The sequence below is a fragment of the Aethina tumida genome, chromosome 2 (genome assembly GCF_024364675.1).
Source record: "Aethina tumida isolate Nest 87 chromosome 2, icAetTumi1.1, whole genome shotgun sequence".
Classification (NCBI taxonomy): Eukaryota; Metazoa; Arthropoda; class Insecta; order Coleoptera; family Nitidulidae; genus Aethina; species Aethina tumida.
This window is the reverse complement of record NC_065436.1, coordinates 37016231-37043177: the sequence shown is the minus strand read 5'-3', so window position 1 is coordinate 37043177 and position 26947 is coordinate 37016231. Positions and strand designations below refer to the sequence as shown.

Below are 26947 nucleotides of genomic sequence, written 5' to 3'. Positions count from 1 at the left end.
TTAAAGTTTATAATCTAATGGACATCTTTTATTTCTAATGCAGAATTCCACTGAATAACGAGAATTTCATTCTAGATTTCTCAGCATTCCTTTTAATCGTGACGTTATTTCGGATTTTTCATTTCAATAATTGCTTTTCAGATCAAATCTTGAATTTCTAAAAAGATCCTGAATAGCATAAAAATGAATTGATTATCTCTCTATTTATTAAAATAAAGTAAATAAAAGTAAATAGATCAATTAATTCAAAAATGTAATTTAAATTAACGACCATCCATTTTATTGTTTCATTATTAAGTTACAGAAAATGAACAAATTATGCATTTTATGTGCCACAACATCATTAATTATCAGACAAAGCTACAATTAACGTTATTAATGGTTACAGTAAACCTTGGTCTAGTAATGAAAATTCAATCAAATTACAACCCCGATTAGTAATAATTTACTATTGAATAAAAAACGGAATTATGCATAGAAGGGAACCGGTGTAAAGCTTGTCTATATATCTTGTATTATTAATATTATAAAGTATCATTCACACAAATATTAAAACAATTTTTAAAATTACACATTTATAAAATGCATTTAATTTTAAATAAATCGAAATACGGGTTATGTTCCTTAAAGAACACTCACTCCATTTATGTAATAACAAAATAATTTATTTGACATAAGTACATATAAAATAATTGATAATTCGAATAGTAGAAAGAAACTATTTGGCCCATTTGAAGTACTGACGTCTGCGCTTTATATGGGGTGGTAGTCTTCTTTCATTGAACACTTTCGGTATTTTTCCGTACGTTTCTTGATGATCGTACATGGGAACTCTTACATGCCTCCAGTAACACCCAGCTTCAGTTAATAAAGAATTCTACAAGAAAAATAATTTAAACATAGGTATATCTGAATAGACCAATCTTACATCATAATGTTCTGGTGATTGTGACATGTGTTGTATCCCACTTGGACATATCAAAACTGCTCTGTATCTTCCTGCTTGATGGCGATACATTTCTACAGGGATTGAGTTAGAGATTTCATGCTCAGCCTCTTCTAGATTAAATAAAATAAGTTGATAAATGTTTGTGACATAATAAGGTGGGCAAAATTACCTTTAACGTCGATCGTAAAGTGGCAGAAAGCTCTGTTACCAGCTTCATCACTTGCCACGTAGTTGATGTGGTGAATGCCGAGTCCAAATTCAGAACCTGGATTCTAAACACAATATACATACAATATATTTAAACCTAATTTTAATGAAAGTAAACGTTACCCTTGATTTATATACATTTCCAATTCCAACGTTATCGTCGAAAGTAGGTTCGTTCCAATAAACTACTTTGGAATTCTGTCCCCTTGCCAGTTCAGTTTCAATATTTTGCGGACAATTAGACATTCTCGGATTTTCCTTGTCAAGAACGTTAATTGTTAAATGACATGAGGTGGTGCTGTTTCTCGTGCCCGGAGCATGAGCAAAGAATGTCACTTCCGTTCGTCCCGCTGGCAAAATTGTTTCCAAGTTCATACCCCAAGATGGATTCGAAGAAATATCTCTGAAACAATTTTTCTTGAATTGATTTTTTTTTAATTAGAAATGTGTACCTGTTCCAATCGACGTTTGATTCCGGTCTAGGAATTCGTACCAACATTTGGTTCTGGCCGTAAGGAAGTGTAAAAGAAATCTCTCCATTTCCAGGACATTTTATAAAGTAACTTGGAATTATATCTATAAAATAATGGTTTATTATTTACTCAGAATGATTTTAATTAGTTACAAACCTCTAACACAAGCCGATTCTAAATCAGAAGCAGAAACAAGAGGATCCCATAACATGTCTTCATTGCACCTAAATGAAGTGATTGCCAAATTAGGCTTGTAACCTCTTCTACAGAATGGATGACAGGATTCACCAGGATAAACTTTTCCTGTGTTACAGACACCGGGCACAAACCAACCGTTTTTAATAGGTGGAAGTTTTGGACATGTCGCGGCTAAAATCACACGTTCAGTCAAACCGACATCAAATTGAACACAGAAAAACTTACGGATACAAATCGATTCGTCAGATCCCCAACTACCGTTGTCTTGACAGATTTTCAAAGAAGTGCCGTTTAGCCTGTAACCATCACGACACCAAACGCTGCATTCAGTGCCTGAGGGAACAAGCGTCCCGTAATCGGATCGTTCGAGATCTTTGCATTTTAAATGTCCGTAGTGTGGGGGACTCGGTATCCTGCATAAACCTCCGACTCGCCCACCGCGTCCAACTCTTTTACAAGACTTCCTGTCGTCCTGCAACACGTAACCCGGTTCGCATTCACACCTGTAACCTCCTCTATAATTCCTGCAAATGCTTTGACAATCGCCGTTGTTCAACGAGCACTCGTTTACATCGTAGCAAGTCTTTTGGTCTGGTCCTAGTTTGTATCCGGAGGGACATAAACACTCGTAACTACCTATGAGATTCCTGCAATTGTGCGAACATCCGCCCCGGTTCACTCTGCACTCATTGATTTCCTTGCAAATCCTGCGATTGGGTCTCAACATGAAGCCGTTAGGGCAGGAGCACTCGCGTTTGCCGTCTTTGTTATGACAGAAATGGGAGCAGCCACCGTTATTTTTCCTACAAGGGTCTTCGTCCAGACATGTACCACCGAAAAGTTTGTAGCCTGGTGGACAACTGCAACGAGCTTGTCCGTCGATATTCTCACAAAAGTGGGAACAACCCCCGTTGTTTTGTGCGCAAGGTTCTTCATACATGCAAGTTTTGTCGGACAATTTGTAACCTGACGGACAAGTACAAACGGCTTGTCCTTCTACATTTTCACAAGTGTGAGAACAACCTCCGTTGTTTAACAGACAAGGGTTGTTTTTGAAGCAGGTTTTATTGATGAGTTCATAGCCGGGTGGACATATGCATATCACTTGTCCGTTTAAACTGTTGCATACATGAGAACAACCTCCGTTTTTGTCTTCGCAAGGGTTTATCAACTCGCATTCTTTACCAATTAATTTATGATTCTCAGGACACAAACAGTAGACTTGGTTTTCTTCGGAGACGCACTCGTGAGAACAACCTCCGTTGTTGATCAGACAGGGGTTTACTAATTCGCAAGTAGTTTTATTAATTAGGTTGTAGTGATCTGGACAGGAACACTGTACTTCGTTGTTTATCATTTTGCAATTGTGTGAGCAACCTCCATTATTATTAGTACAATCGTTTATTTCAATTGGGGTGCAGTATTTATCTATTAATTTATGATTTTCAGGACAAAGACAATAGACTTTGTTTTCTTCAAACACGCACTCGTGGGAGCAACCACCGTTGTCTATTTGACAAGGATTTAGCTCTTTGCAACTTGTTGTATTTATCAGTTGAAAGTTTTCAGGGCAGGAACATTGAGCAGAACCTTCAACTACCTTACAAATATGTGAGCAACCTCCATTGTTAGTTTCACAAGGATTAATCAAAATACAGTTGCGTTCATCCTTCAACATATACCCTTCGGGACAAAAACATAAAGGTTTACCGTTGTTGTTCTCACAAATGTCTGAACACCCACCGTTCTCCGTTTTGCATGGATTATCTTGTTCACAGTGGGTACTATTAACCAAACTCCAATGCTCAGGACATTTACATTCAGCAGCACCGTTAACATTATTACAAATATGACTGCAATTACCATTGTGAACAATACAAGGATCGATAGGATAACAAGTTTTATTCTTTAGTTCGTAATTTGGTGGACATTGACAAACCACAACGTTATTTTCATCAGTCAAACAATCGTGTGAACAACCACCATTATTGATCAAACATGGTTCTTGTATATAACAAGTTTTGCCCTCCAAATTATAATGATCGGGACAACTGCAACTCATTTCACCATTTGTAAAGTTACAATAATGAGAACATCCTCCATTGTCCTCCAAACAAGGATTAATTTCTTTACAGTGAGTGTCATTGTGTAATGTGTAACTAGGGGGACAAGAACAAATCGTAGTATGATTTTTAAAATTGCAAATATGAGAACAACCACCATTGTCATGGAGACATTGATCAATTTCCTCGCAAGTATTTTGCTCAATTAATTCGTATCCTTCAGGACACAAGCATTGAACTACTCCATCAATGAATTCGCAATAGTGTGAACAACCTCCATTATTACTCCTGCACGGATTGACCAATACGCAAGTCTTTCCTTCCAGTTCATGATGTTCAGGACATTTGCAATGTGCTGTTCCTTCAATGTTCACACACTCGTGTGAACAACCACCATTGGCCAACGCACAAGGATTGTTTTGGACGCAAGTTTTGTTATCCTTGTCCAATTGGAAACCTTCCTCACAATCACATTTGTAACCACCATCAATGTTGGTGCAGATTTGCGTGCAGTTAACATTGTTGTCTGCGCATTCATCAATATCTTCACAAGTCGCATCGTCACTTCCCAATTTGTAACCCGGACGACATAGACATTCGTAGCCGCCTTCGTAATTGTCGCAGATATGGTTACACAGATTCTTCTCTTTGCACTCGTCAATGTCCAGACACTGGTTCGTTTCCTCATTATATCGGTACCCCTCTTCGCATATACATAAAAACCCTCCCATTTTGTTCTTGCATAAGTGAGGACACTTATGATCGCCCTGACACTCGTCCACATCAATGCACGTTTTACCATCACTGTGCAATTCGAACCCTGCGTCGCACCCGCATTTGTAACTGCCAATGGAGTTGGTGCACGTTTGTGCGCAATAGTTCTCCGAAATGCACTCGTCGATGTCCTCGCAGGTGCGACCGTCCGGCCCTAAAACGTAACCTTCGGGACACGTACATTGTACCTGATTGTTAATACGAGTTTCATCGTGTGAACAGGTCTGGTTCACGCATTTGGTGCCTTGTAAAGTCAAAGTGGGAGGGCAAGAACATTTGAAGGAGCCCTCTTCGTTTGTGCACGTGTGCGAACAAGGATTGTCCTCGCATTCGTCCACATCCTCACAGGTGAAAGGATCTTCCTTAATTGTGTAGCCATTGGGGCAAGAACATTTGTAACTTCCTATTGTGTTTTCGCAGTAATCCGAACATTGATGGCTGTTTGACAGACATTCGTCAATGTCTGAAACAAAAATTATGGTTTGACCGTTCGTTTATGAAAATCACACTTGCCTTTCATTATATAAATAAATTGTGGCGTTACTTACCTTCACATTCTCCTACAGAATTCAATTTAAATCCGGCATTGCACTTTTTGTCTTCTGTTGTTACGGAAGGAACTTCTTCATTATCATCGTCATAATTATCTTCCTCATCATTTTCATCGTCATAATCATCTTCTTCATCAGTGGTTTCTGTAACACTATCATTACTGCCTATAGGAGTTACACTAGTTTCAGTTGTGGAGCTACTAGCTTGTGTTGTAAAGATTGTGGAGTCAATAGGTTGTTCTCTTTCAGGCGATGCTTCAGATCTTTCTTCTGTAGAACCAGTTTTATAAACATCTACTTTATGTAATTCATCTTCAGTAACTTCATTTTTTTCGGTCGAGAGGGTATCTGTAGTAGTCGAAGGAGTTTTAGTAGTGATTTCAGGTTCTTCATCATATTCATCTTCGTATTCCTCTTCATCGCTTTCTTTAATTTTAGTCGTTGATGTTGTTGAAGGAGTGGTAGTACTTGTTGTTGTTGATGTTGTTGTAATTGCTGGAGTTGTTGTTGTAGTTGTAGAAAGTGTCGTAGTTTCTTCTTCATAATCTTCATCGTAATCATCGTCATAGACTTCTTCTTCTTCAGTTTCTTTTACGATACTTACGGTAGAACTATTTTCAACTGATTGAGGAGTTGTTTCTTTCGAAACCTTTACATTCTCTTCTGTTTCTTCTTCAGTGTCATCATAATCGCCTTCCTCATCATAATTTTCGTCATTTTTGTCTGTTTTATTGTTGACTTCTCCTTCTACTTTAGACGATTCAGTTTCCACTTTAGTTTCATGAGGTATTTCATTATCTTTGTCGGTTTCTGTTTCCTCTTCATGTTCGTCATAGTTTTCACCATCATCTTCATCAATTTTATTAACGACTTCTTCGTCAACTTTAGAAGATTCAGTTTTTTCTTCTATTTGATGAGGTATTTCATTATCTTTATCTGTTTCTTGTTTCTCTTCATGTTCATCATACTCCTCTTCGTGTTCGTCAACTTTATTCTTGGCTTCTTCTTCAACTTTTGGAGTATTAGTTGCCTCTTTAGTTTTTTCAATTATATTTTGTTCAGGTTGCTTTTCTTCAGGATCCATGCCATCTTCTGATTTTTCAATTTCTTCATCTGGACGTTCTTCATTAGTGTTCTCCTCCTCCTCATAATCCTCATCTTCATAATCACCTTCGTCGTAGTCCTCACCTTCATAATCTTCTTCGCCACGTTCTTCTTCAGGTTCATCAGCCAACAATTTATAATACTTTTTGTTAGTACAAACGTATGATCCTATGAAATTAAGGCAACCGCCGTGTTTGCATTTTCTTTTGATAATTTCGTTCTCACATTCATTGATATCTGGAAAAAGGCTCGAGTTTATCAATAAAGTAGCAGTATTAGATTTTTAAACAGTGGTTATTGGTATGATTAGCTAAATAAGAAAGGCAGTGTGTGAAATGTACAGTGTGTCGTTATTTTATGTTATTACAGTTACCTCACCCCAAGGTTAGTAACGAAATTGGTGTACCATGAAAAATACCTTTACAAGTTCTCCAATCATCCTCCAATTCCATTCCGGGGGGACAAGTGCAGAACGCCTTGCCATGAGCGTTCAAACATCCGTGCGAACAGCCAGAAATCCCCTCGCAAACGTTCATTTCCACACAAGTATGATTGTCAATTGACAGAACGGTGCCCGGAAGTCTTTCGCATCCGCATTTGTAACCGCCTTGGGTGTTCTCGCATGTGTCTTGACAGGGACCGTGTCCGTTGCGGAGGTAACATTCATTAATATCCTCGCAGGATTTTCGGTTGGTGGTTAGGCGATAGCCTGGCTTACACTGGCACTCGAACGAACCGGGGAGATTTTTGCAGATGTCGTGACAACCACCGTTGTTCTCTTTGCATTCGTCAATGTCTAAAGGGAGATTTAAGGTGAGAGTATTAATTTCAGTTGACGTCAAGTTCAAGACGTCAAGAGCCGTTTGACCAAACAATAAAAATTTAAAGACTTTCATTTTAGTACCTTGACATTCGAATCCGTTTTTAACATAGCCAGGAAGGCACTGACACGTGGGCTGGCCATTCTCCATCGAGCACAAGTGTTGACACTTGATTTTAAATTCGGGTGGACATGTGGACTCGTGATGGACTTGCGGAGGTTTTAAACCGTCGTTTCGGCTTGCGGCTGCAATAAATCCAATTAGAGATCAATTAATTTGATAAATATCGTTGGTTGCGTGTGTTTTGGATTGGTGAGGATTTATCTATTGATTTGATGCGACGTGTTCGTTTAATCGTTTATAAATCGCTTCCATGTTGGGATGATTGTGTTGCATTGTTACAGTGTGTTAAATATTTATGGAAGTGCCTTGCTTTTCCATATTTGCAATGTTTGTTATTCGAATTATTATAATTCAATCAAATCAATCAGTGGTTTTTCTTTCTGAAATTCTTATGAAACGTATTTAAACCATATGGTACTTTTTTAAATGTAGTTTTAAATTTTAACTAAAACTGTATGAACAATGGTAAATAAAACAGTTTTTGGGAGACGTGTGTGTTTTTTATGTGATAGGTATTTATCATTTACCAATTTTGGAATGTTTTATTACCATCTAAACCCATGAGTTCCTATTGTGTATTCACCTAAATTTTTGTTCATTCTGTAACACAAGTTTGACACTAACCCGGATCACAAAACCACCCACATTCGATTAGAGCGATGATTACACATTTTTGGTTATTACGGTTTTCTCATCGACAAGAAAATCGATACGTTCCTTACAAATTGATCGATTCTTCTTTCGGTTTTTTTGCCTTCAGGGAATCCGTAATTGTGAATATGTTTAGCATTTGGTCCCACGCCTTTGAAAATGTGACAGTTTTATGTTAAAACTTAGATTTAGGCATTGTTTAAGTCTTGAATGAAACGCCTACCGTTTGTTGCAATGGTAATGTAAAATAGAGTTTACTGTTTATAGTAGAACGGTAATAAAAGATAATTAACAAGTTTTATTCACTTCATAAATAAAAAGTCAACAATTTAAAACACGAAAAAGAAATGAATTCGTGTGTGGCACAAACGGGTAAATTGTTTTATGAAATTTATGTGTATTTCAAATGGCCGCGAGCGTCTCGAAAAAGACGTCGTTATTTATGAACGATTTAAGTTGTCGTGAATTGATTGGCTATTTTCCTTACTTATTTTCAATGCAGTTAATTTATCGCGGACGCCGAAATCGATTATTAACACTGATATAATCGTTCTATTTATAGTCCTATAATGCATTTAAATCATTTTTGAATTGTATTACCGATTAAAAAACCCACATGTGATTTGAATCTAGGATTGTTTGATGTGATTTATTCGTTAACTCACCCAAATGACGAAAATGTGGTCTAAAACCTAAACCATCACCTGAAATAGAGTAACATATTATTATTAGGATTTAACAGTAGGAGTTTAAAGTTGGAAATAGCCATAAAAGCAGACAATAGACGACAAAGATTTATTAAAAACCGTCACATTATAAATCTTCATGTGACATCAGTAATAGATTGCCAAAATACATAAGAATTTTAAAATGTATTGCATAAGTTTTATCGGAATGAAATTTGATACAATAATTTATGGAACACCGAAAATAGTTTTCAAACTATGTTTTTTCGAAGAACATTTCCATGTACATGCATTGAAATTGTAGTACCAATTAATTTATTCCTCTGTAACATTTATGTGGGCAAATTATATGTATGTAGAAATGCAGTTAAATTAGTATGTATGACTTCTGTAATTGGTAGTCCATTCATCTTAGTCAAAATTAGATAAATATCTTGAATTTCGAGATACTAAGCTCTAAAATTGTAACACATGGATCAATAAGTCCCGAGACTAACAATGAACTAACTCGCTTTTTTCCATTTTTCAAACAAATTACAAAGTGACTTTACTTTAACCTCGATAACTTTGCTGTTTGTGGTCCGATCAACGTCAAATTTTTACACGTTTCATGTAAAGGTTCGTACTCTAGGGAAACGTGGCCAGTTTAGAACTACTAGCACCATATCTGGGTTAGTCTCGGGACTTATTGATCGATGTGTTATAAACTTATATTTTGACATCTCAAAACTTCACACATGATAGGATGGCCGCAACTTAAAAAGTCAGAGGGAGAGATATTGCATCGATCCCAGGGTGGAATGGTTATCTTGAACAGCTCACTAAAAATAACAGGAACTTATCAACATCTTAAATTATGTTTCTTCCCAGTAACGTAGACACTATTTACACAACATTACATTGCGCTTTCAATATTGCTAAGGCACATGGACAAAAATCGTGTATGATTACTTTTAATCAACCTCTCTTTTCTAAAGCACACGAAATGGTGCCTGCATCAGATGCATACTCACCATTATATACAATAGTTCTAAAATTAGGAGGATTTCATATGTAGATGTCTTTTCTTGGAAGCATAGGGTACATAATGGACGAAAGTGGGCTCAAGAAAGCTTTTGGTGAAATATATGTAAAGAATTCTGTTGACAAATTGCTCGTCACGCTTACTCGAGAAGCATCAGAGGCTTATGACTAGCATTATCAATGACAATTTTTGAAGACATGAAGATTGAAGATCTTAAGATACTTTGGATCAATTAATACAGCAAATAACCCTTTTTCCTGCGACATTTCTGAATATGAATTAAATGGAATGAATTAAAAACTTGAAGTCGAAACCTCGAAATGGTTTCAATAGCACTTGATTTTGTTCGCGCTGAAAGAGTTGGGTTTTTTAAAGAATATCTTGATGCAGTGCGGAAATTGCTGAAGTTGGAAGAAACTGTGGATTTTGAGAACTTTAAAAATGAATTATTCAGCATGAAACGAACAGGAAAATTCAATTCTGGTACATGGACAGATATGGTAATTGAACAAACTCTTATGAAATCAATAAAACCAGAAGGACGAGTATTTCGTGGTCGAAGTACAAAAGAAAGTGTTTTGTGTAAATAGGTCTATGCTATGCATGCTACAAATACTATATGTGAGAAAATAGAAATTAAAAATAGATAAGTAAGCAAAAAAACGATTGAATATAATGTAATAGTTAAAAAAATTATAATTATATATTTAGCAATAATTTATAAACTTTATACTACGTATTTTCGATCGGGACTACCAGTTGACCTCAAATGATACCCTAGCCGCGCGCTCTCTGTCCTCTATCTCCACGATGGTTCGACGTATGAAAAAATGTTTAAAACAAAAGTTGTAGAGAATTTAATGCTCTACAATATTGATAAGAAATACAAGTAGCGTAAAACCCATAGGAAACGAGATATTCATAAAAAATTTGCAAAATGCGGCCGTCCTATCATGTGTGAATTTTGAGACAAGTTTTTGGATGTCAAAATATAAGTTTATACGAGTCTATAGCTAGATATCTCGATTTCCTAAGTGAACTCCCTATAATGACTGGACTATGGGTGTAGGTGTGAATGTCACATAATTTCCTGTTCGATGCGTTGATTAAAAAGTTACAATTTATAAAGATTTTGATTTATAACTAAATTATTTTTGTGTCAAAGTTTATGTCTATTTTATGTTGGAAAATGTTTTTGAAATGAAGACATTTATATTAATGAAATATTGCCAAACGTTCGAATAACACTTAAGACCGTGCCCACACAAATTCAACAATAATCTTCGGATTCTTATCTCAGAGTCTTAAAGAAATTCAGGTGATTTATATGAAAATAAAATCATTTCGATTCGAAAATTACTTAGTTTAAGTGTGTTTTTTAGTAAGTCTAGAATAAAAAAATGTTTAAATCATAAATCAATAAGAACAGGAAATTAACACATCAAGTGTGATTGAAAATGGAAAAGACATAAATGCATTTACACCTCCGCGATTTGTCAACCGAAATTCACTTCGGTTATTTTTAAACCGACAATTTGTAATCTAGTTGTTTATGGGGAAATTAAAAATAACCGTTTTTATTTGAAGCGAAATCCTTAAAAATTTCAAATGTTTACACCTGTTTAATATTTTTTAAACTAGAACATGAACAGTTCCCATTTTAAATGAAATTTAGTTGCAGCCTATTAGTATAACATTTGTCGGTATGTCACACCAACTTTTAACACCTCAGTGAGTTATTTATAAATCCTCGTCTCAACTATTTACCATTTATTATTAATTAGCCTGTCTTCCATATTTATTGCAGGTAAAAATAATTCTGTAACGGACGAATTAATCTCTAGGCCACCCTCACATTTATATGTTTCATACTGATAAAAAAAATTAGTTAATTTTTAATTTTACCAATAAAAAACAATTTATAAATGCGCGAATGTTTGTATAAATTAAAGTATCAAGTCGATTCGCACTACCATAAGAGTATTCTCATGTAGGCAAAACTCATTTGGTTTTAAGATTATTTCATTTAATCCCACGCTTCATAAAAATAAATCATAGGTCACTAAACATATTCTTGCACATGTTTTATTAATATTATTAATTATATACTGTTTTTATATATGTTACAATGTGTTATACAAATAGTCAATGAAAAAAAAACGATGATGATACTACATTGTTGTGTTTGAATAGTTGTAAATTGTGTATTATTTCAGATATTTATTTTAAAATTTAATACAAAATTATAATTACTTAAATTTATTTTTGTCATACAATCAAAATTATAAAAATACCACGATACCGTATGGCAAAAGTAAATTTAGTTAATTTTATATTATGTTTAGTTATTACAAATAATATATAAAATTTTCATTTAAAATGAACAAAAATATTACAATAGCAATATATTAAATATTAAGTTAAGAAATAGAAATTAACTAAATTAAATTAAAAAAAAACTTACTGTATGTAAAAAATGTAACGGCCACTAAAAAGAGTGGTAGTTTAAATTCCATATTGTGAAACGGTTCACTTCAGTGACATTTGTTTCCCGCACGGACTTAAGTCCACTCACTCTGTACTCCGTTGAATCGTACGTAGTACTGAATCAACGACAAGCCAAAACTGAGCGTCTTGAATCTCGGCTGGAGTGGAATCTGGACCTCGTGGAAGAATAAGTTCAATGCTATTTCATTTATGCTGCCGCAAATTTATTATTCTTCGGAGAGTTTAAATATATTTAACAGAATTAAACAGTATTTCTTTCAAGTAACTGTTGATTTATTAATTTAAACAATATACAGTTTAAAAAATTAATACAGGTGAATTTTACATAACATTTTACTTTCATCGGGTATCGGAAAAAACAAATAATCTTGTTAATATTAAGTGCATTTTTATTTATTTATTTTTCATATCCTTTTATATATTCGAGCTTGCTTGGACAGTGAATAAAAAATGTTTTAAGGAATGAATGTTTTCCTATTGTTTCTTAAATAATGTTTTGTTTAAGTAATATCCCAATTTTCTAACAAATTGTGCCGTAATTAATGTCAACACAAAAATAACATCATTAAGACTATTTTTAAAGTGTTAATTCTAGACTTCGAGTAAACCGAAGACAAGAATGTACCGAATTTCCCTTGTGTATTTATTTACTACAGATATCATTGTTACAATTTCTACAAAGTATATTCAACAATCGTGCTTTGTTTCTTAAGACTGTCTAAGAAATTAAATTAGTTGTGTATTAGTTAGTGTTGTACATCCTTTTATTGAACAATAATTGCTCTTTATTACAGTTCAAAAGCTACAATCATAAAATATGCAATTCATCTTACGTTTCGAAACAATGGTCATCAACAGTTAAACTACATATTTTATTGTTTACAGTCCGATATATCAGCTGAAAGATCAATAAATTATTTTTATTAAAAGAAATATTTTTAATATTAATTTTATAACTAGCTAAATATAGTATAAAATTTCCGGGTGAATGTGTCATGTAATTATATGATTGATGATGAATTTAAAGTATTTACATGATCACTAATTAAACATATGTCAAATTACACATCCTCAAATATATTTTGATGACCGAAACAGATTTTGCACACCACTTATTACAGCGGTTTGTTCGTTCATTCATCTATAAAAATTATTTAACCAATATATATGTAAGATATAATAAATAACTGGAAAAATTATTTTGGGCATTTATACCTCTTTCAAAACTATACATAAAACATTTTAAATAATCACTTTATAAACGTAAATTCTTTCAGGGTTGCTCAAGATTTTCTATTTTTTTGTAACTTGTCCAACATTACGAAAAAAGACATTTTTTTCAAAACACGTATAAACGCCCTAAAACTCATTTGTTGGTAAATAAATAGGATATAATTTTTCTGTACTAATTTCACACTGTTAATAAATAAAAATAAAAATTTTTATTTGATAAGATATATCTATTTTTTGAACTATAGGTATATGAAAGTTCCAATACATGGCGTTAACATGGTAGCGCCAACATTAATGAATTTTTAAATATAATAATAGTCAAAATGAGATTTACTAAATATTTTTGTAACTATGTTGTGTATTTTTAGATAAAACAACAGTTTATTTATTTTTTCTATTAGGAAAAGAGTTTTGATCATGAAGAAAAGTATTTTTATTTTCTTTTACTTCTGAGAATTGCGAAAAATATCTCCATAGACAAATAAATAAAATTGAAAAGAGGTTTTTTCGAAAAGTTCAAAACCAGTTTTTTTTTTTTTTTTTGTCAAACTATTATCCGGGTTCAAATTGCGATTGAAAAGACATTAAACGAAAAGATTTCAAAATACAAATTTTTTGTGTACTCAATTGCAAATATAGCGCCATCTATTCGTGGATCCCAGGAATTATGAAAACTAGATTTGAAAATTTGACCGCATGTGTACCATCTATTAATGGAGGACTTCAACTCGCAGATAAAAAGAAAATATTTTATTGGAACAGTTAAATTTTGAAAATAAATATCTAATGTAACGAATTTTGTTCAATGAAAATGAAACTGAAAAAATATTTCTGACTTGCAAAATTTAGCGCATAGGGTGATATATTAGCACACCAGCGTTGTGTTAAAGTTTTTAAATATAAAATCAGTTGAATGTATTACTAAACAGGATCTCTCGGGCAGTACCGCTCCACAAGCCAGTGGTGGCGGGAAGCCAACGGATCAACTGCAAGCCCAGTCCTCACCCGGGGAGGTTCTAGGACCTTCCTCAGATTGGGCTTGTTCTTCCGGGAACCAGTTGACGGGGGGCTGGCATCTTTGTCAGTCCCGTCTTCTGGTTCAACTTCACCCGTGTATGTATATACACGCCCTTTCCCCCATATGTGCTAGCACATATGGTTCCCATTTGGTCATGATCTCCGGATCGGCACCCGGAGAGGGGTTTACACTTTCCCCTCTGTCCCAAAAAAAAAAAAAAAAAAAAATTACAAACTTGTCAATAAAAAACACGTATTCCTTTATATGAAAAAAACGTAAAATTCTTTATCCTTATAATCTCTTTATTGATTGATAATTGATTGTGAATTAATCTTACGTCAATTTATTTATTATTTTATTGCACAAAATGTCAGATATTAAACATAACCTTTCATTAATATGTGGGAAAATATAATTTATGCAGTTGGTAAACATTTACACATAAAAAATCATCACCTACCGTTTTGAAAGTTTGTTAAACCAGTTTCTCTAAAGAAACTCACAACATATTGATATTAATGAACATCATTAATTGCAATATTAAAAATCATAGTTATGCCATTAATAAACATATGAATTTCTTATAAACTGGGGTATATGGTATTGTTATGATGGCAACACTGCAACCGTCACGTCACTGTTTTTCTCTCACCGCACACGTCAACGTCATCTATAACTTCATCGGGTGTAATGTTTTGTAAAATAATAAAATAATACGGCCTTAGCAATCGTGCATCTTAAACCAACACGAAAATGGTAATGCCATCATCTCCTGAAGGCGATCTTTGGCCATGCGAACTAACTATTTATGCCAAAAATGTGATTGTAAACTTGTAAATGGAACAATATTTTTTTCTGTTTTCAGGTGCTCATCGCCGCTGCTGTCTGCACGAAAGCGGGTAAAAGTACGTAAATCAATTTTCTTAATTCTTCTAAAATTAACAAGTAAATTTTCAGCGATCGTCTCGAGACAATTTGTGGAGATGACAAAAGCTCGAATCGAGGGATTATTAGCTGCATTCCCCAAATTAATTCCTACTGGAACTCAACATACATTCGTAGAAACTGATTCGGTACGATATGTGTATCAACCATTGGAGAGACTTTACATGTTATTGATCACCACAAGAGCTAGCAATATCCTGGAGGATCTGGAAACTCTTCGCTTGTTTGCTAGAGTTGTAAGTACACATTTAATTATAAGCTGAAATAAAAATGTGATTATTGATTTGTTTCATTTAGATTCCTGAATATTGTAATTCACTGGAAGAAAGTGAAATTGCGGACAACGCATTTTCCTTGATATTTGCTTTCGACGAAATCGTCGCTTTAGGATATAGGGAAAGCGTAAACTTGTCCCAGATCAGGACCTTTGTCGAAATGGATTCGCACGAAGAAAAGGTTTATCAAGCTGTCAGAAGGGTAAGCAAATTTTCCTCTGTCTTAAAATCGAATAGGATGTTCAAATTCGTTTGTTACAGACTCAAGAGAGGGAGGCAAAATTGAAAATGCGTGAAAAAGCGAAGGAGTTGCAGCGTCAGAAAATGGACGCGACACGAAAGGGGATAAAATCGTCGTTCGGCGGCGGTTCGAGTTTCGGCAACTCGTCCTCGTACACTCCGGCCCCCTCGGTGGGAGACGTGGCGAACGTTTCTAACGACGTTAAACCTTCATACACACCTGCGCAAGCGCAGAAGCCGCGCGGTATGAAACTAGGCGGCAAAGGCAGGGACGTCGAGTCGTTCGTCGATCAGCTCAAATCAGAGGGCGAGAAAGTCACCGCACAGACCAACAGTATTTTGCAACCGGGGGGCAAAGCGCCCGCCATCAAGACCGACGTGGACGAGTAAATTTCATACTCTTATCTATATCAATTAATGTCTAAAGTCTATTTGTTTATTGTTTTCAGCGTTCTGCTCCGATTGGAAGAGAAATTGGTGGTAAAAATGGGTAGAGACGGAGGCGTTCAGCAGTTCGAGCTTTTGGGACTCGTGACACTTCATATTGGGGACGAAAAGTGGGGTAAGATACGTGTTCAGCTCGACAACAAGGACACCAGAGGTGTTCAATTGCAAACGCATCCTAATGTGGACAAAGAGCTGTTCAAGATTAAGTCGCAGATCGGCTTAAAGCAACCGGCGAGGCCGTTTCCCTTGCACACTGATGTGGGAGTTTTAAAGTGGAGATTGCAGGGCACAGATGAGAGTTTGGTGCCGCTGTTAATTAACTGCTGGCCGTCCGAAGCTGGGGATGGTAGTTGCGACGTTAATATAGAGTACGAACTTGCCGATCCAAATCTCGAACTTGCTGATGTGAATATTGTCATTCCATTGCCGTAAGATTCATAATTATAATTAAAAGTGGTAATTTAATTTAATTTATTCTTTTGGGGGTTGTAGAATTGGGTGTTCACCAGTTGTTGGCGAATGCGACGGAACTTATACACACGAGTCGAGACGTAATCAGTTAGTTTGGAATTTGCCGTTGGTTGATTCGACTAACAAAACTGGTTCAATGGAATTCAACGCACCAAGAGCGATTCCTAATGACTTTTTCCCCTTGTCGGTTTCGTTCAGTTCGAAATCATCATATGCTAATATTAAGGTACAAAATTGTGTAGCAGTTTTCAATGTCGTAAGTAACATTATCTCTGTTACAGATCACGGATGTATTGTTGGTGGAAGATGATTCTCCAGTAAAATACAGCACTGAAACGTGCCTGTGTCCGGATAAATATGAAATAGTATGAATATTAATATGATAAGCTAGAAAAGTACTACCTATATGGTTTCACTTGTATAAATATTTACTAATATTTTATTCATTTATTACGTTGTTGCTTTTTGTACAAAATTTTAAGGAATTTGTCTGTCTTTATTTTTATCTATAATAAAGTAAATGAAAATTATATTTAATTTCACTCCAAAAGAACATTATATACACCGATTATGTTAAATAAAACTGCATTTAAATCAATTAAAATGTATTAAATAATATATATAAAACACCTTTGTAATAAACAGATTCACCTTCAATTTCACATATTTTGAAAAAAAGGAAATGCATTGTGCATCATTATGTACATGCAAGTATGTAAACCTTGCGTTTATATATGTATATTTCATATAATTTTGTTCTCTTGAGCTTCCCGTATAAAACACCATAAAAGCTGTATCACTTTCACAGTTTATTGTTGGCTGGCCCATAATGGTGTCTTACACAAAGAAAAATTGATATACTTTGTACTGATAATGAGAGAATGTTTTCTATAACACCCGGTCAATTTAATTTTCGGATGTTACGAGGCTGGGTTTTCTTTTAGGTGTAAAATTAAATCGTGAAATAAATTAAAGTACAGTCTTTTTTCTTTGGACATTTACAAATCAAATGTCGTATTCAAATTTATATAGGCCACTTAGAAATATTCAATAACATTATTACAAAATTAATTTTAACGTACTTTTTTTAGTGCCTGAATTCACAGTCTATAAAAACTTTCACATCCATTAACATTTTTGGGGCAGTTTTTAACAAAACGATGCAATGTTAAAGTGATCATTTTAGTTGTATGATAAATTTAGAATTATCGGGTATGAATAAATAAAGTTAGAATGATTAATAAAGCAACATAAATGCGCAATTGATATTCAGCGAATTGTTATCTAAATAAACATAATAAACCACTTGCATTGAATGTTTTAAAATAGATACTGCAATTGATTTATAAAAATAGACAACGGAAGTCGAACAAATGCCATTTCTCGTTATTACTAGAATCTAACATATCTGTAAAACATTCACACCATTAACAATTCTATGTTTTGTTGTTAATTTATTAATTTAGCCTAAGGCCTATCTAAATTTGTATAACCGCACAATAAATTTTTGAAAGATTCTAATAAATGATTATTATAGGGGACAAAATATTTCTAAAAATGTGTTCTTTAATTACACTATACTTTCAGTAAGACAATAATATTTGTAAAGTGTAATTTAAAAACAGAGAAACGGACACATCACTACTATTAAAAAATAAACACAGTTTTTTTTTCAGTCACAAAACGATTTAGACTAGGGGATTAAACATTGGAGACAAACGTTGCTGCAATGAGACGGACAATTTGGCATTGTGATGTTATTGTTCTGAGGACAGTCCCATTGCACAATCACACAAAAAGAATCTTAATGTTAGTGCTATCAGGAAAACTAACTGTTAAAAACTGTTAAACGCATAATTCATTCATCATTTTCATCAATATTTTTTTCAGTTTTGTAAACATAGTTGGTGTTTTGGCAATTCTGGTGTTAGTAGGGGGGCGTGGACGCGTCCGAACAAGTGGAATCTTGTCGACAGTTGATGCTGTGCTGCAACGCCATTGGCATCAGCCATTCCTTTTTCAGGCACCTTTCAAGAAAGGGCACCCAACTGCTGAAGTACGCAAGTCGGTTCACCCACGGCGGGATTTCTTGTCCACATAAAATCTACACAAAATATGCAATGTTTTGTCTAACATAATATCACAATAAAAAATGAGTAAAAATTATAAACATTGTTTGTTATCTGTGTAATATAATCTGACTGAAAATAATCATGAGCTTATCACTTACTTTAGTTAAGGAACTTGAGAAGTGGTTGCAATTATTATTAATTAAATGGTATCTATCACCACGGAATTCCTTGCCCAACTCATTTATAATCCTTTTAACATCATCCTCTGTGAAATCTGTGTAACCAATTTGAATGGTCTGTCTAAAATTAATAACAATCAAAAATTAAAGGTATCACACTGATTACAATTAGAAACCTAAATGTGAACTGATCCCCTAATTCTTTTTCATCTCTTGGATTGATTTCAAATATTCCGGTGAATGGAAATTGATGTCCACCATATGCATATTCAATACCATAAATTTCAACTCCTTAAAATGTAAAATTTTAGACTGCAAAGATGCACAAGTGTTTTTTTACCTGAATGGAAAACTCCTAAACCAATATTAGATGTATACTCGTTAATCTTATACATATCATAAACATTCAACAGGACAGGTTCCCGGGCCATTTTACTGGGCAACAACTCCTCTGAACCAGAATCCCTGGTCACGCTCATACAATTAAACGGGAGGTTGCATGTTAGGCCATTTGAAAACATTCTAAAAATATACGACCATCAGAAATGAAAAAATTTCAATGTATAGTTCACTCACCCTAAGTTTTAAATTAAAATTTTCAAAACGAGAAGTAAGAATCCACAAGGGAGAGTGCAACTAATGCATAACGACCAGAACGACGTCCGAATGAAATTGTTTTCATAAAATTCTGAATGTGATTGACTAAAAAATTTTTCGCAGGTTATATTTTGACATTTACCGTTGGCACCCGCATTCGATGTTGCCAAGTCGAAACTATTGCAACCATGTCGAATTTATCTTTAACAGGCAAATAATTTATTATTTCCCCACACAATATTAATATATAGTAAAACAATATATAATATAATGTAAGTTTGGTTAAAGGTAGTGACCAAAAATTTAAATTTGCCGCGTACTAAATCCGACCGGCGCATGCGTCGATTTAGGTCATGCTCACAGTCTACATACATCCGCCATTTGCAGAGATTGCGCGTGGTTTACGTGTTGAAGTGGTGTTCTATATGTTCCTCGTGTTTAACAGCTGATAATCGTTAGTTTTTATGTGAAGATGAGTTCGCAGTTGGATCCGGCGAAGCTGAAGGTGGTCGAGCTACGTTCGGAGTTGGCGGCACGTAAGCTCGACACGAAGGGCAACAAAGCGGCTCTCGTGAAACGCTTGCAGGACGCTTTGGATGCCGAGCAGCCCGATGAAGGTAATAAATCTGTGATACATTCGTAAAATGGTTCGATCACGTTGCAGTTAAAATTATAACTTGTCAATAAATAATTAATTCCGGCTGAAAGATATACATTTGATGCGCTATCAGTTTTTGATTACAAAGCACCGGCGTTTTTTGCCGAATCGAATTTACTAGAAGCCTGTTTAAAAACGGTGTCATCAATTTTTCGAATGCTTCACTAACGCTTTATGGTCAGGGTATTTTTGGCAGGAACGCTTAAATTGTTGTGTTTCAGGCGGCAACCAGTCTGAGGTTACTGAAACAGAAGCCGAACCCCAAAACGAAGTCGAAGCCCCGTCAGATAAATCTGAGGATGTAAAAAATGACGTTCAGACTAAAATGGAGGTATGTTTGTTATGTCTGGTTTGTTGTAGTGTTTACATTTTAATTTTTTAGGTTGAACAAGAGGTCGTTGAAGAGAAACCAGAAAAACCTGCTGTGGAACAGGAAAGTCCTGTGAAAGAAAAAGTAGAAGTAAAGGAAGAGGAAAAGGAAGTATCTGCAAAAGAAGAGAAAGGAGAAGCAGCAGCAAATGAAGAGAAAGAGGAAGTGGCACTAAAAGAAGATAAAGAGAATGTGAATGAAAATAAAAGTAATGAGGAGGTGACAGAAAGCCAAGACACTTCTGAAAATGATCAAGTTGCTCAAGTAGAAGAAAATGGAGAAAAAGCTCACGAGGTAAATTGATTTTGTTTGTTTTTTTTTTTTTTCTCTATCAAAAAAATTAATTCAAATGAATGCAGATTATTCTACAATGAAATGTGTATGTTTTTTTAAGGAGGAGAAAAAGTCGGATGAAAAAATGGAGGACGATTCGGTTCCAGAAGAGACGGTAGAACCGGAGACGGAGAAGAAGCCCGAGGAGACGGAAAAACGTGGCGAAAAACGTCGACGTTCGAGTCCGTCTCCGGAACGTGCGCACCAAAGGAAACGGAGCAAGTCACCGATAAAAGAAGATGAACCGATCCTCGACAATGACAAAGTGCAACTCAGCTGGTGTAAGTAGAGCCAACTAGAAAACTTGTAATAGAGAAATATAAATAGGACTTACAATTTTCGAGATAATTGCATGCGCAACTCTTCTCTTTAGTTTCATATTTGGTGGTTGTTCTATGTAGATTTTTTATTAATTTTAATATCTTTAGCCTTTGGTTGAAGTGTATAAATTGTCTGTTTTTTGGTGCAGGAAAATATTTAACGTATTTTCGTTGTCGTATAAACAATCTTATCTGGACATGTTACATAATTGATGGAGATAAATGTGTTTGTGAGCCAGCCAAAAAGTTTGTTTCGAAATTCATTTTATTTACTAATTGAAGTTGATAACAATTTAGAATATAATGTATTTTTTTTTGTTTTATTATGCATGCATAGTCTCTGTAAGTTTTATAATCTTTACAACAAAATACAATTATGTATTTCGTTTTCACATTGTATATTGTAGTTAAATAAAACTTTTTTTTGTTTAAATTTGGTTTTTCTTTATTTCATTTCCTGTAGATTAATGAAATTCATAACGATTATACAACCAACAATACTAATGGTATGAAGAAGGAGTCACAAGTTTTTGTTTTAATTTCAGATGACTCTGATCTTCACCTACAACTAGATAAAGAATCATTTTTATCTGGAAGACCCTTTAATGAGGGTGCATTTGGATTTGTTTGGGCTGGAGTTAGAACTAACTGCGGCGTTTCCGATGGAAAGGTACAAATCACTTTATATTTATTTGCTTAGTATCTTAATTATCACGTTTTAAGTGTTGAGCAAATATACACACAATTCGTAAAACAAACAATGTTATTAGTGTTACTCAAAAAAATTACATATCTTGACGTTAATTTCTTATGGTTAGGTACGTTACGAGGTAAAATTGACGGAAGAATTGGCGTGGGAAGACTTTTCCCAGCAAAAAAAACGTTCGGACCGCGACTCATTCAAGCTAGACCATCGCAAAAGCGTCACCCCCAAAAAAACATCGAAAGAAGCCGACAAGAAACAGGATGAACCTAAATCCGAACCTGAGAACACGAACGGCAACGCAGATGACGAAAAACCAACCGAGACTACAGATAAAGTCGAGGAAAAACCCGAGGAACCTGCAGAGCACCCGGAAGCTATGCAAAACGAAGAAGAGAAAACTGAGGAAAAACCGTCCGAAGAACAAACAGAAGTGAAAGAAAAAGAGGAGAAGGAGGAGGAGCCTGAAAAAACCGTCACAATTCCGGTACACGTGATACGTATCGGTTGGTCGGTGATCGATGCCGATTTAATGCTTGGAGAAAGCAAACATTCGTACGGTTACGAATCAAGTGGTCAGTTTGTGACTGAGAAGCAATTTCAGGATTACGCCGTTAAGTATGCCGTTGGCGACGTCGTCGGCGCCTATGTGGTAAGTTAATTTTGTTACCGTTACGTTTGTTGTCATTTCATTGTTGTTTGTTGAGCAGAACATCGGCGAGAACATCGAAATAACGTACACAGTGAACGGCGTGGCCCAACCGACCGCCGTGACGGTCCCAAAGTCGGACCTACCGGAAAACTTCGCTCTCTTTCCGCACATCCTGTCCAGGAATGTGGCGTTCGAAATTAATGTCGGCCAAAAAGAAGAACCGTGGTTTGCTTCGCCTGCTGAACTCGAAGATTACGTTTTTCTCGACCGCATCGAAAACAAAGTGGCCGGACCGCAAAGGCCCACCGACCGATCTGAGTGTGAGGTGATATTGATGTGCGGCCTGCCCGCCTGCGGCAAAACTCATTGGGTGAGGGAACACGTCAAGAACAACAAGGAGAAGAGGTATCACGTCATTGGGAACACTCAGTTGCTTGAAAAGATGACGGTACGTATTTAAATTTGATTTTAAATCGTTTTGATTGATATGAATATATATATTAGGTGTGTGGTGCCCCCTTAAAATCAACTTTCAAAGGACGTTGGAGTCTCCTAATGGACCGTTTGCAGAGAGGCATTAACCATCTATTAGAAGTGGCACCGCTTAGACGTCGCAACTACATTATCGATCAGGTGAGCGACTGTAAATTTTGTCATTTCGATATATTTTGTTTGTTTGTGGATTGTTGAGACACACGTAAGTATGACTGTGTAGACTAAGCTAGACATGTTAATGCCCGCGCCTGTAAGTATGAAACCAGAGTTTAGAATCTATCTGCGATTAGGGGACTGAACAGGTAACGCACAAATTAGTCTCTTTCAGTGGAACATCGATAGTTAGTCTTAAGTTTGAGAGGTAGGTGAGAATAGTTGAACCAAATGCAAGCACATATGCTTTCGACGTTTCGCAAACATTTGCGGACGTCCTGTTTAGGTTTTTCCTTTTTTTGTTTTGTTAATAATAACAACACGGAAGCTCCTACATAATTGCAAAACATGGAGTTTCAAAATTGATTTGTTGATGCCACATTCTTGTAGGGAACGGTCGTCCGATTCGTTTTTTCTCAGGTGACGCAACAATGTTTATTTGTTAAAAATCAAAAATTACTTCAACAAAATGTTTTATAACTTTGGGAAAGACCTGGATTAATAATGTTACATACACCTACGAATATTTTGAAGTGACTATTGGAAAATTAGAAAGTTTTCTACGGAAAAAGTTGGGACTAAAACAGACGTAATGAAAGAAGCAACGTAAATAATTCTACCAGTTATGCCATGCCTGAATGCCATAAAATAATTCCGACATAAAATGTGTGGTGCCCTAAATAGGGTACACGAAAATAATTTATGTATGTTGCAAGGTTATTTTTAGAATGATGGACCCAATCAACGTGGACACAGAGGAATGGCTTAATGTCATTTTTCTCCAATAATCGGAGGATCAACCGGCCCGTCGACAAGTCGAGATTCGTGTGCACATCTCGCACCTAAATAGGTGTAAGAGAGGCTTACGTATGTATAATGTGGGTTTAGTTAATTTTTTTGTATGTGTGTCTAGCACGATATTACAATTTGGCAAATGCATAACTGGAATTAAAAACATTGTTACGTTACTTAAACGAGATGGACCGTCGTGTCGACCGATTAGAATTCCTCTAAAAACTGAACTGAACCCCCCATTAGTGAATTAATCAGAACGATAATTATAATATTGAGCGTTGTGGCAGACAAACGTGTTCCCATCGGCCCAGCGCCGTAAGTTACGGCCGTTTGAGGGCTTCAAGAGAAAAGCTGTCGTTTTAGTAGTAACTGATGAGGAGCAGGCCAAACGTCAAACGCTACAAGAAGCACAGGACGGTAAAGAGGTTCCAGATAACACCATCTTAGAAATGAAAGGTACATTATACTTAACCTGCTATTTTATTTATTTATTTTATTTAATTTTATGCGAGGTCTAGATCCACAATTTTGTTTTACTTGCGATATAAATTAATTAGAAATTTAAGTCATTGAATATGCGAGTAAAGCGGAATGCATTCAATTATCTTTTCAAATTTTTCTTTTTATTTTACTTCGATATTTGTGAAACATTTTTTACCAATGTTAAAAATTGTTTTACAACTTGTCACCACAGATGTGTGGTCTAATTTGATTATATACATCGAATAAATAATATCACGCATTATATTTTTAATCAGAAAGACACTAACAACCATTTCAATCAAAAATTTGTTTGCTACCTTTACCGTATTATACAAATGTTTGCACATTTATAAATAATGCAATGATATGATGAGGGTTTTTTGTGGTTGTTAACTTTTCGATAATTTGATTAGCCGCGATGACTCTGCCGGAGAAAGGCGAGTGGCTTGATGAGGTAATTTTCGCCGACATCGAGGAAGAAAAAGCAAAAGAAATGGTAGCCAAGTACAATAAGGATGGAAAATCAGCGGGTTACGGAACCGGCGTGAAGAGGACTCCCCGTAGAGACTGGCACAAACGTAAATATACAAAAAAAGGCAATCCGTCGACGTGTTTAATTATATATTGCATTTTAAGGTACAGATACGAGAAGGACGAATCACAGAGACAGAAACTACCACAACAGATACGACAACAGGACGCCGTACCGTTCGAACTGGAATCACAGGTCCAGCGGTCCCTGGGATAGGGACAGACGCGACTCCGGACGCCGAGACTGGAGACCCAGACGTAAGTTATTCATAGTGGTCTTAATCATTAAGATTATAACTTGATTATTGTAGATGAAATGCGACCATACGATCGTCGAGATCGCCAATCCAGCGACAGCTACAACAGACGGCAAAGTCACGACAATAGGAGTGGTAGTCGGAGCAGCAGTAGCCGCGGCTGGCAAGGTTACCATCACGGTAGCTCGAGCGGCGGCGGCGGTGGTGGCTGGAATCAGCAGGTTTTCGGCCAACACAGCGGTTCGTGGGGCGCAGGCCAACAACAGGGCGGCGGCCAGGGATACAACCAGTGGAAATACAGTGGCTCCGGCAGCGGACAAGGTGGATATGGCAGTGGAAGCGGGGGCTACGGCAATTGGAATTATTACGGGCAATATGCACAGGGGTGGGGATCGGTATGTATACGAAACAAATATTAATTTGTGTGTATTATTGACGATTTTTTCGTTTTCATTTGTTTTTGTTTATAAAATCGCCAATACACTGCAATTACTTGTGTGAGTACCAGAATCAATTGATTGGCGACGTCAATACGTGTTATATTCTATATTTTTATTTTTTATTTCTGATTACTAGTTGTTATGCAAGTAAAATCTAACTAATTCCGATGCATTTCGTTTCAGAAATCTTCAAAGCATAAATCCTGAGTACCAAAATGAATTAGTTAGCACTCGAATCTAACCATTTATAGCGTTATTGTAAATTAACTAACACAAATCGTAATTGCAAGACACAGCTATTGATTCTGTTACTATTTTGCAAAAGAAAAAAATTGTATTCACACTTGAGTTTTGTTTCTATTTTTATTAGGGTCAGGGAGGAAGTTCTACGCCTGCTCAGACCCAACAGAATTGGGCTCAGTATGCCCAACAATACGCCCAGCAAAACACACCGTCGTACAAACATAACAAGTAAAATAAACACGTAGTAGAATTTTTGCCATCTCAGGTTAACCAGACACCATGTTGCGCAAGTTGTACTTTTGCCATGGTTTAAGTTATTACTGTTTACTTTTAGTAATGGATTGTTTATTTTTTTTATTGTGTCTAATATTTGGAGCTTTTCATTGCTTGATGTTGAGTTTTCACAGATTTTATTTTACTAAATTTGACGTAGGGACTCTTGCACTTGAATATTAAAGTTAGATAAAAATGTATTTGTAATACATTACATTAAAGTACAATTAATTATTTTGTTATTTGAGTGTGTAACCCTTTCAAATGTTCTCAATAATATAAGAATTGTGTGATGTGAACTTATTACTTTTGTAAATATGTTTAACATTATGAAGAATGTTTGGTGTAGTTTGGATATAATCAAATAATTTAAATTCTTTTATGGTGTGTCTTGTGTTTAACAATTATTTCTTTTTTTTTGTAATAAAATGTTACAATTTTTACTAATATTAAATTCTTATATAAATAAAAATAGTTGTAAAAATTCTTTATATCTATGTATATAATTTAAATAATAAAGGTACAATTATAGTAGTAATGTCTCCAAAGTATTAACAGAATTATCATTCATTATATGTAGTTTATTTTAAATAAAAGTGATTTTATATATAAGTATTGTTTTTATTATTACC

The 26947-nt window shown here is 35.2% G+C and overlaps 4 protein-coding genes across 7 annotated transcripts; 2 read left to right on the top strand and 2 right to left on the bottom strand.

Moving 5' to 3' along the window:
* Positions 1 to 645: 645 nt before the first annotated feature.
* LOC109594107 (fibrillin-1) lies at positions 646 to 12204 on the bottom strand. Of its 2 annotated transcripts, none has more exons than XM_049963094.1 (12): positions 12089 to 12204; positions 8580 to 8618; positions 7224 to 7385; positions 6738 to 7115; positions 5213 to 6556; positions 2053 to 5127; positions 1786 to 1998; positions 1609 to 1732; positions 1280 to 1559; positions 1119 to 1221; positions 929 to 1056; positions 646 to 877 (listed from the first exon to the last, which is right to left on the bottom strand). In XM_049963094.1, the coding sequence occupies exons 1-12, from the start codon at positions 12138 to 12140 to the stop codon at positions 719 to 721; spliced, it is 6057 nt and encodes a 2018-aa protein (XP_049819051.1). In that variant the 5' UTR covers positions 12141 to 12204; the 3' UTR covers positions 646 to 718. The 2 variants fall into 2 exon arrangements, with proteins under 2 accessions (XP_049819051.1, XP_019864843.2); XM_020009284.2 differs by having other exon boundaries at positions 929 to 1059; positions 12089 to 12203.
* A 2807-nt stretch (positions 12205 to 15011) lies between these two features.
* On the top strand, positions 15012 to 17291 carry LOC109594091 (coatomer subunit delta). Its single transcript, XM_020009258.2, has 8 exons — positions 15012 to 15139; positions 15249 to 15288; positions 15341 to 15564; positions 15626 to 15805; positions 15865 to 16229; positions 16293 to 16718; positions 16783 to 16987; positions 17043 to 17291. Exons 1-8 carry the CDS (start codon positions 15137 to 15139, stop codon positions 17130 to 17132), a joined length of 1533 nt encoding a protein of 510 aa, XP_019864817.1. The 5' UTR covers positions 15012 to 15136; the 3' UTR covers positions 17133 to 17291.
* A 58-nt stretch (positions 17292 to 17349) lies between these two features.
* Positions 17350 to 19754, bottom strand: LOC109594092 (deubiquitinase DESI2). Its single transcript, XM_020009259.2, has 5 exons — positions 19589 to 19754; positions 19353 to 19534; positions 19189 to 19303; positions 18992 to 19133; positions 17350 to 18865 (listed from the first exon to the last, which is right to left on the bottom strand). The coding sequence occupies exons 2-5, from the start codon at positions 19531 to 19533 to the stop codon at positions 18689 to 18691; spliced, it is 615 nt and encodes a 204-aa protein (XP_019864818.1). The 5' UTR covers position 19534; positions 19589 to 19754; the 3' UTR covers positions 17350 to 18688.
* Positions 19755 to 19980: 226 nt separating this feature from the next.
* Positions 19981 to 26847, top strand: LOC109594090 (heterogeneous nuclear ribonucleoprotein U-like protein 2). Of its 3 annotated transcripts, none has more exons than XM_020009256.2 (13): positions 19981 to 20226; positions 20489 to 20598; positions 20650 to 20931; positions 21032 to 21251; positions 21836 to 21960; positions 22109 to 22645; positions 22704 to 23093; positions 23150 to 23278; positions 24376 to 24544; positions 24985 to 25149; positions 25214 to 25360; positions 25414 to 25754; positions 26170 to 26847. In XM_020009256.2, the coding sequence occupies exons 1-13, from the start codon at positions 20082 to 20084 to the stop codon at positions 26272 to 26274; spliced, it is 2865 nt and encodes a 954-aa protein (XP_019864815.1). In that variant the 5' UTR covers positions 19981 to 20081; the 3' UTR covers positions 26275 to 26847. The 3 variants fall into 3 exon arrangements, with proteins under 3 accessions (XP_019864815.1, XP_019864814.1, XP_019864816.1); XM_020009255.2 differs by having other exon boundaries at positions 25208 to 25360; XM_020009257.2 differs by having other exon boundaries at positions 25208 to 25360; positions 25983 to 26847.
* Positions 26848 to 26947: the final 100 nt, after the last annotated feature.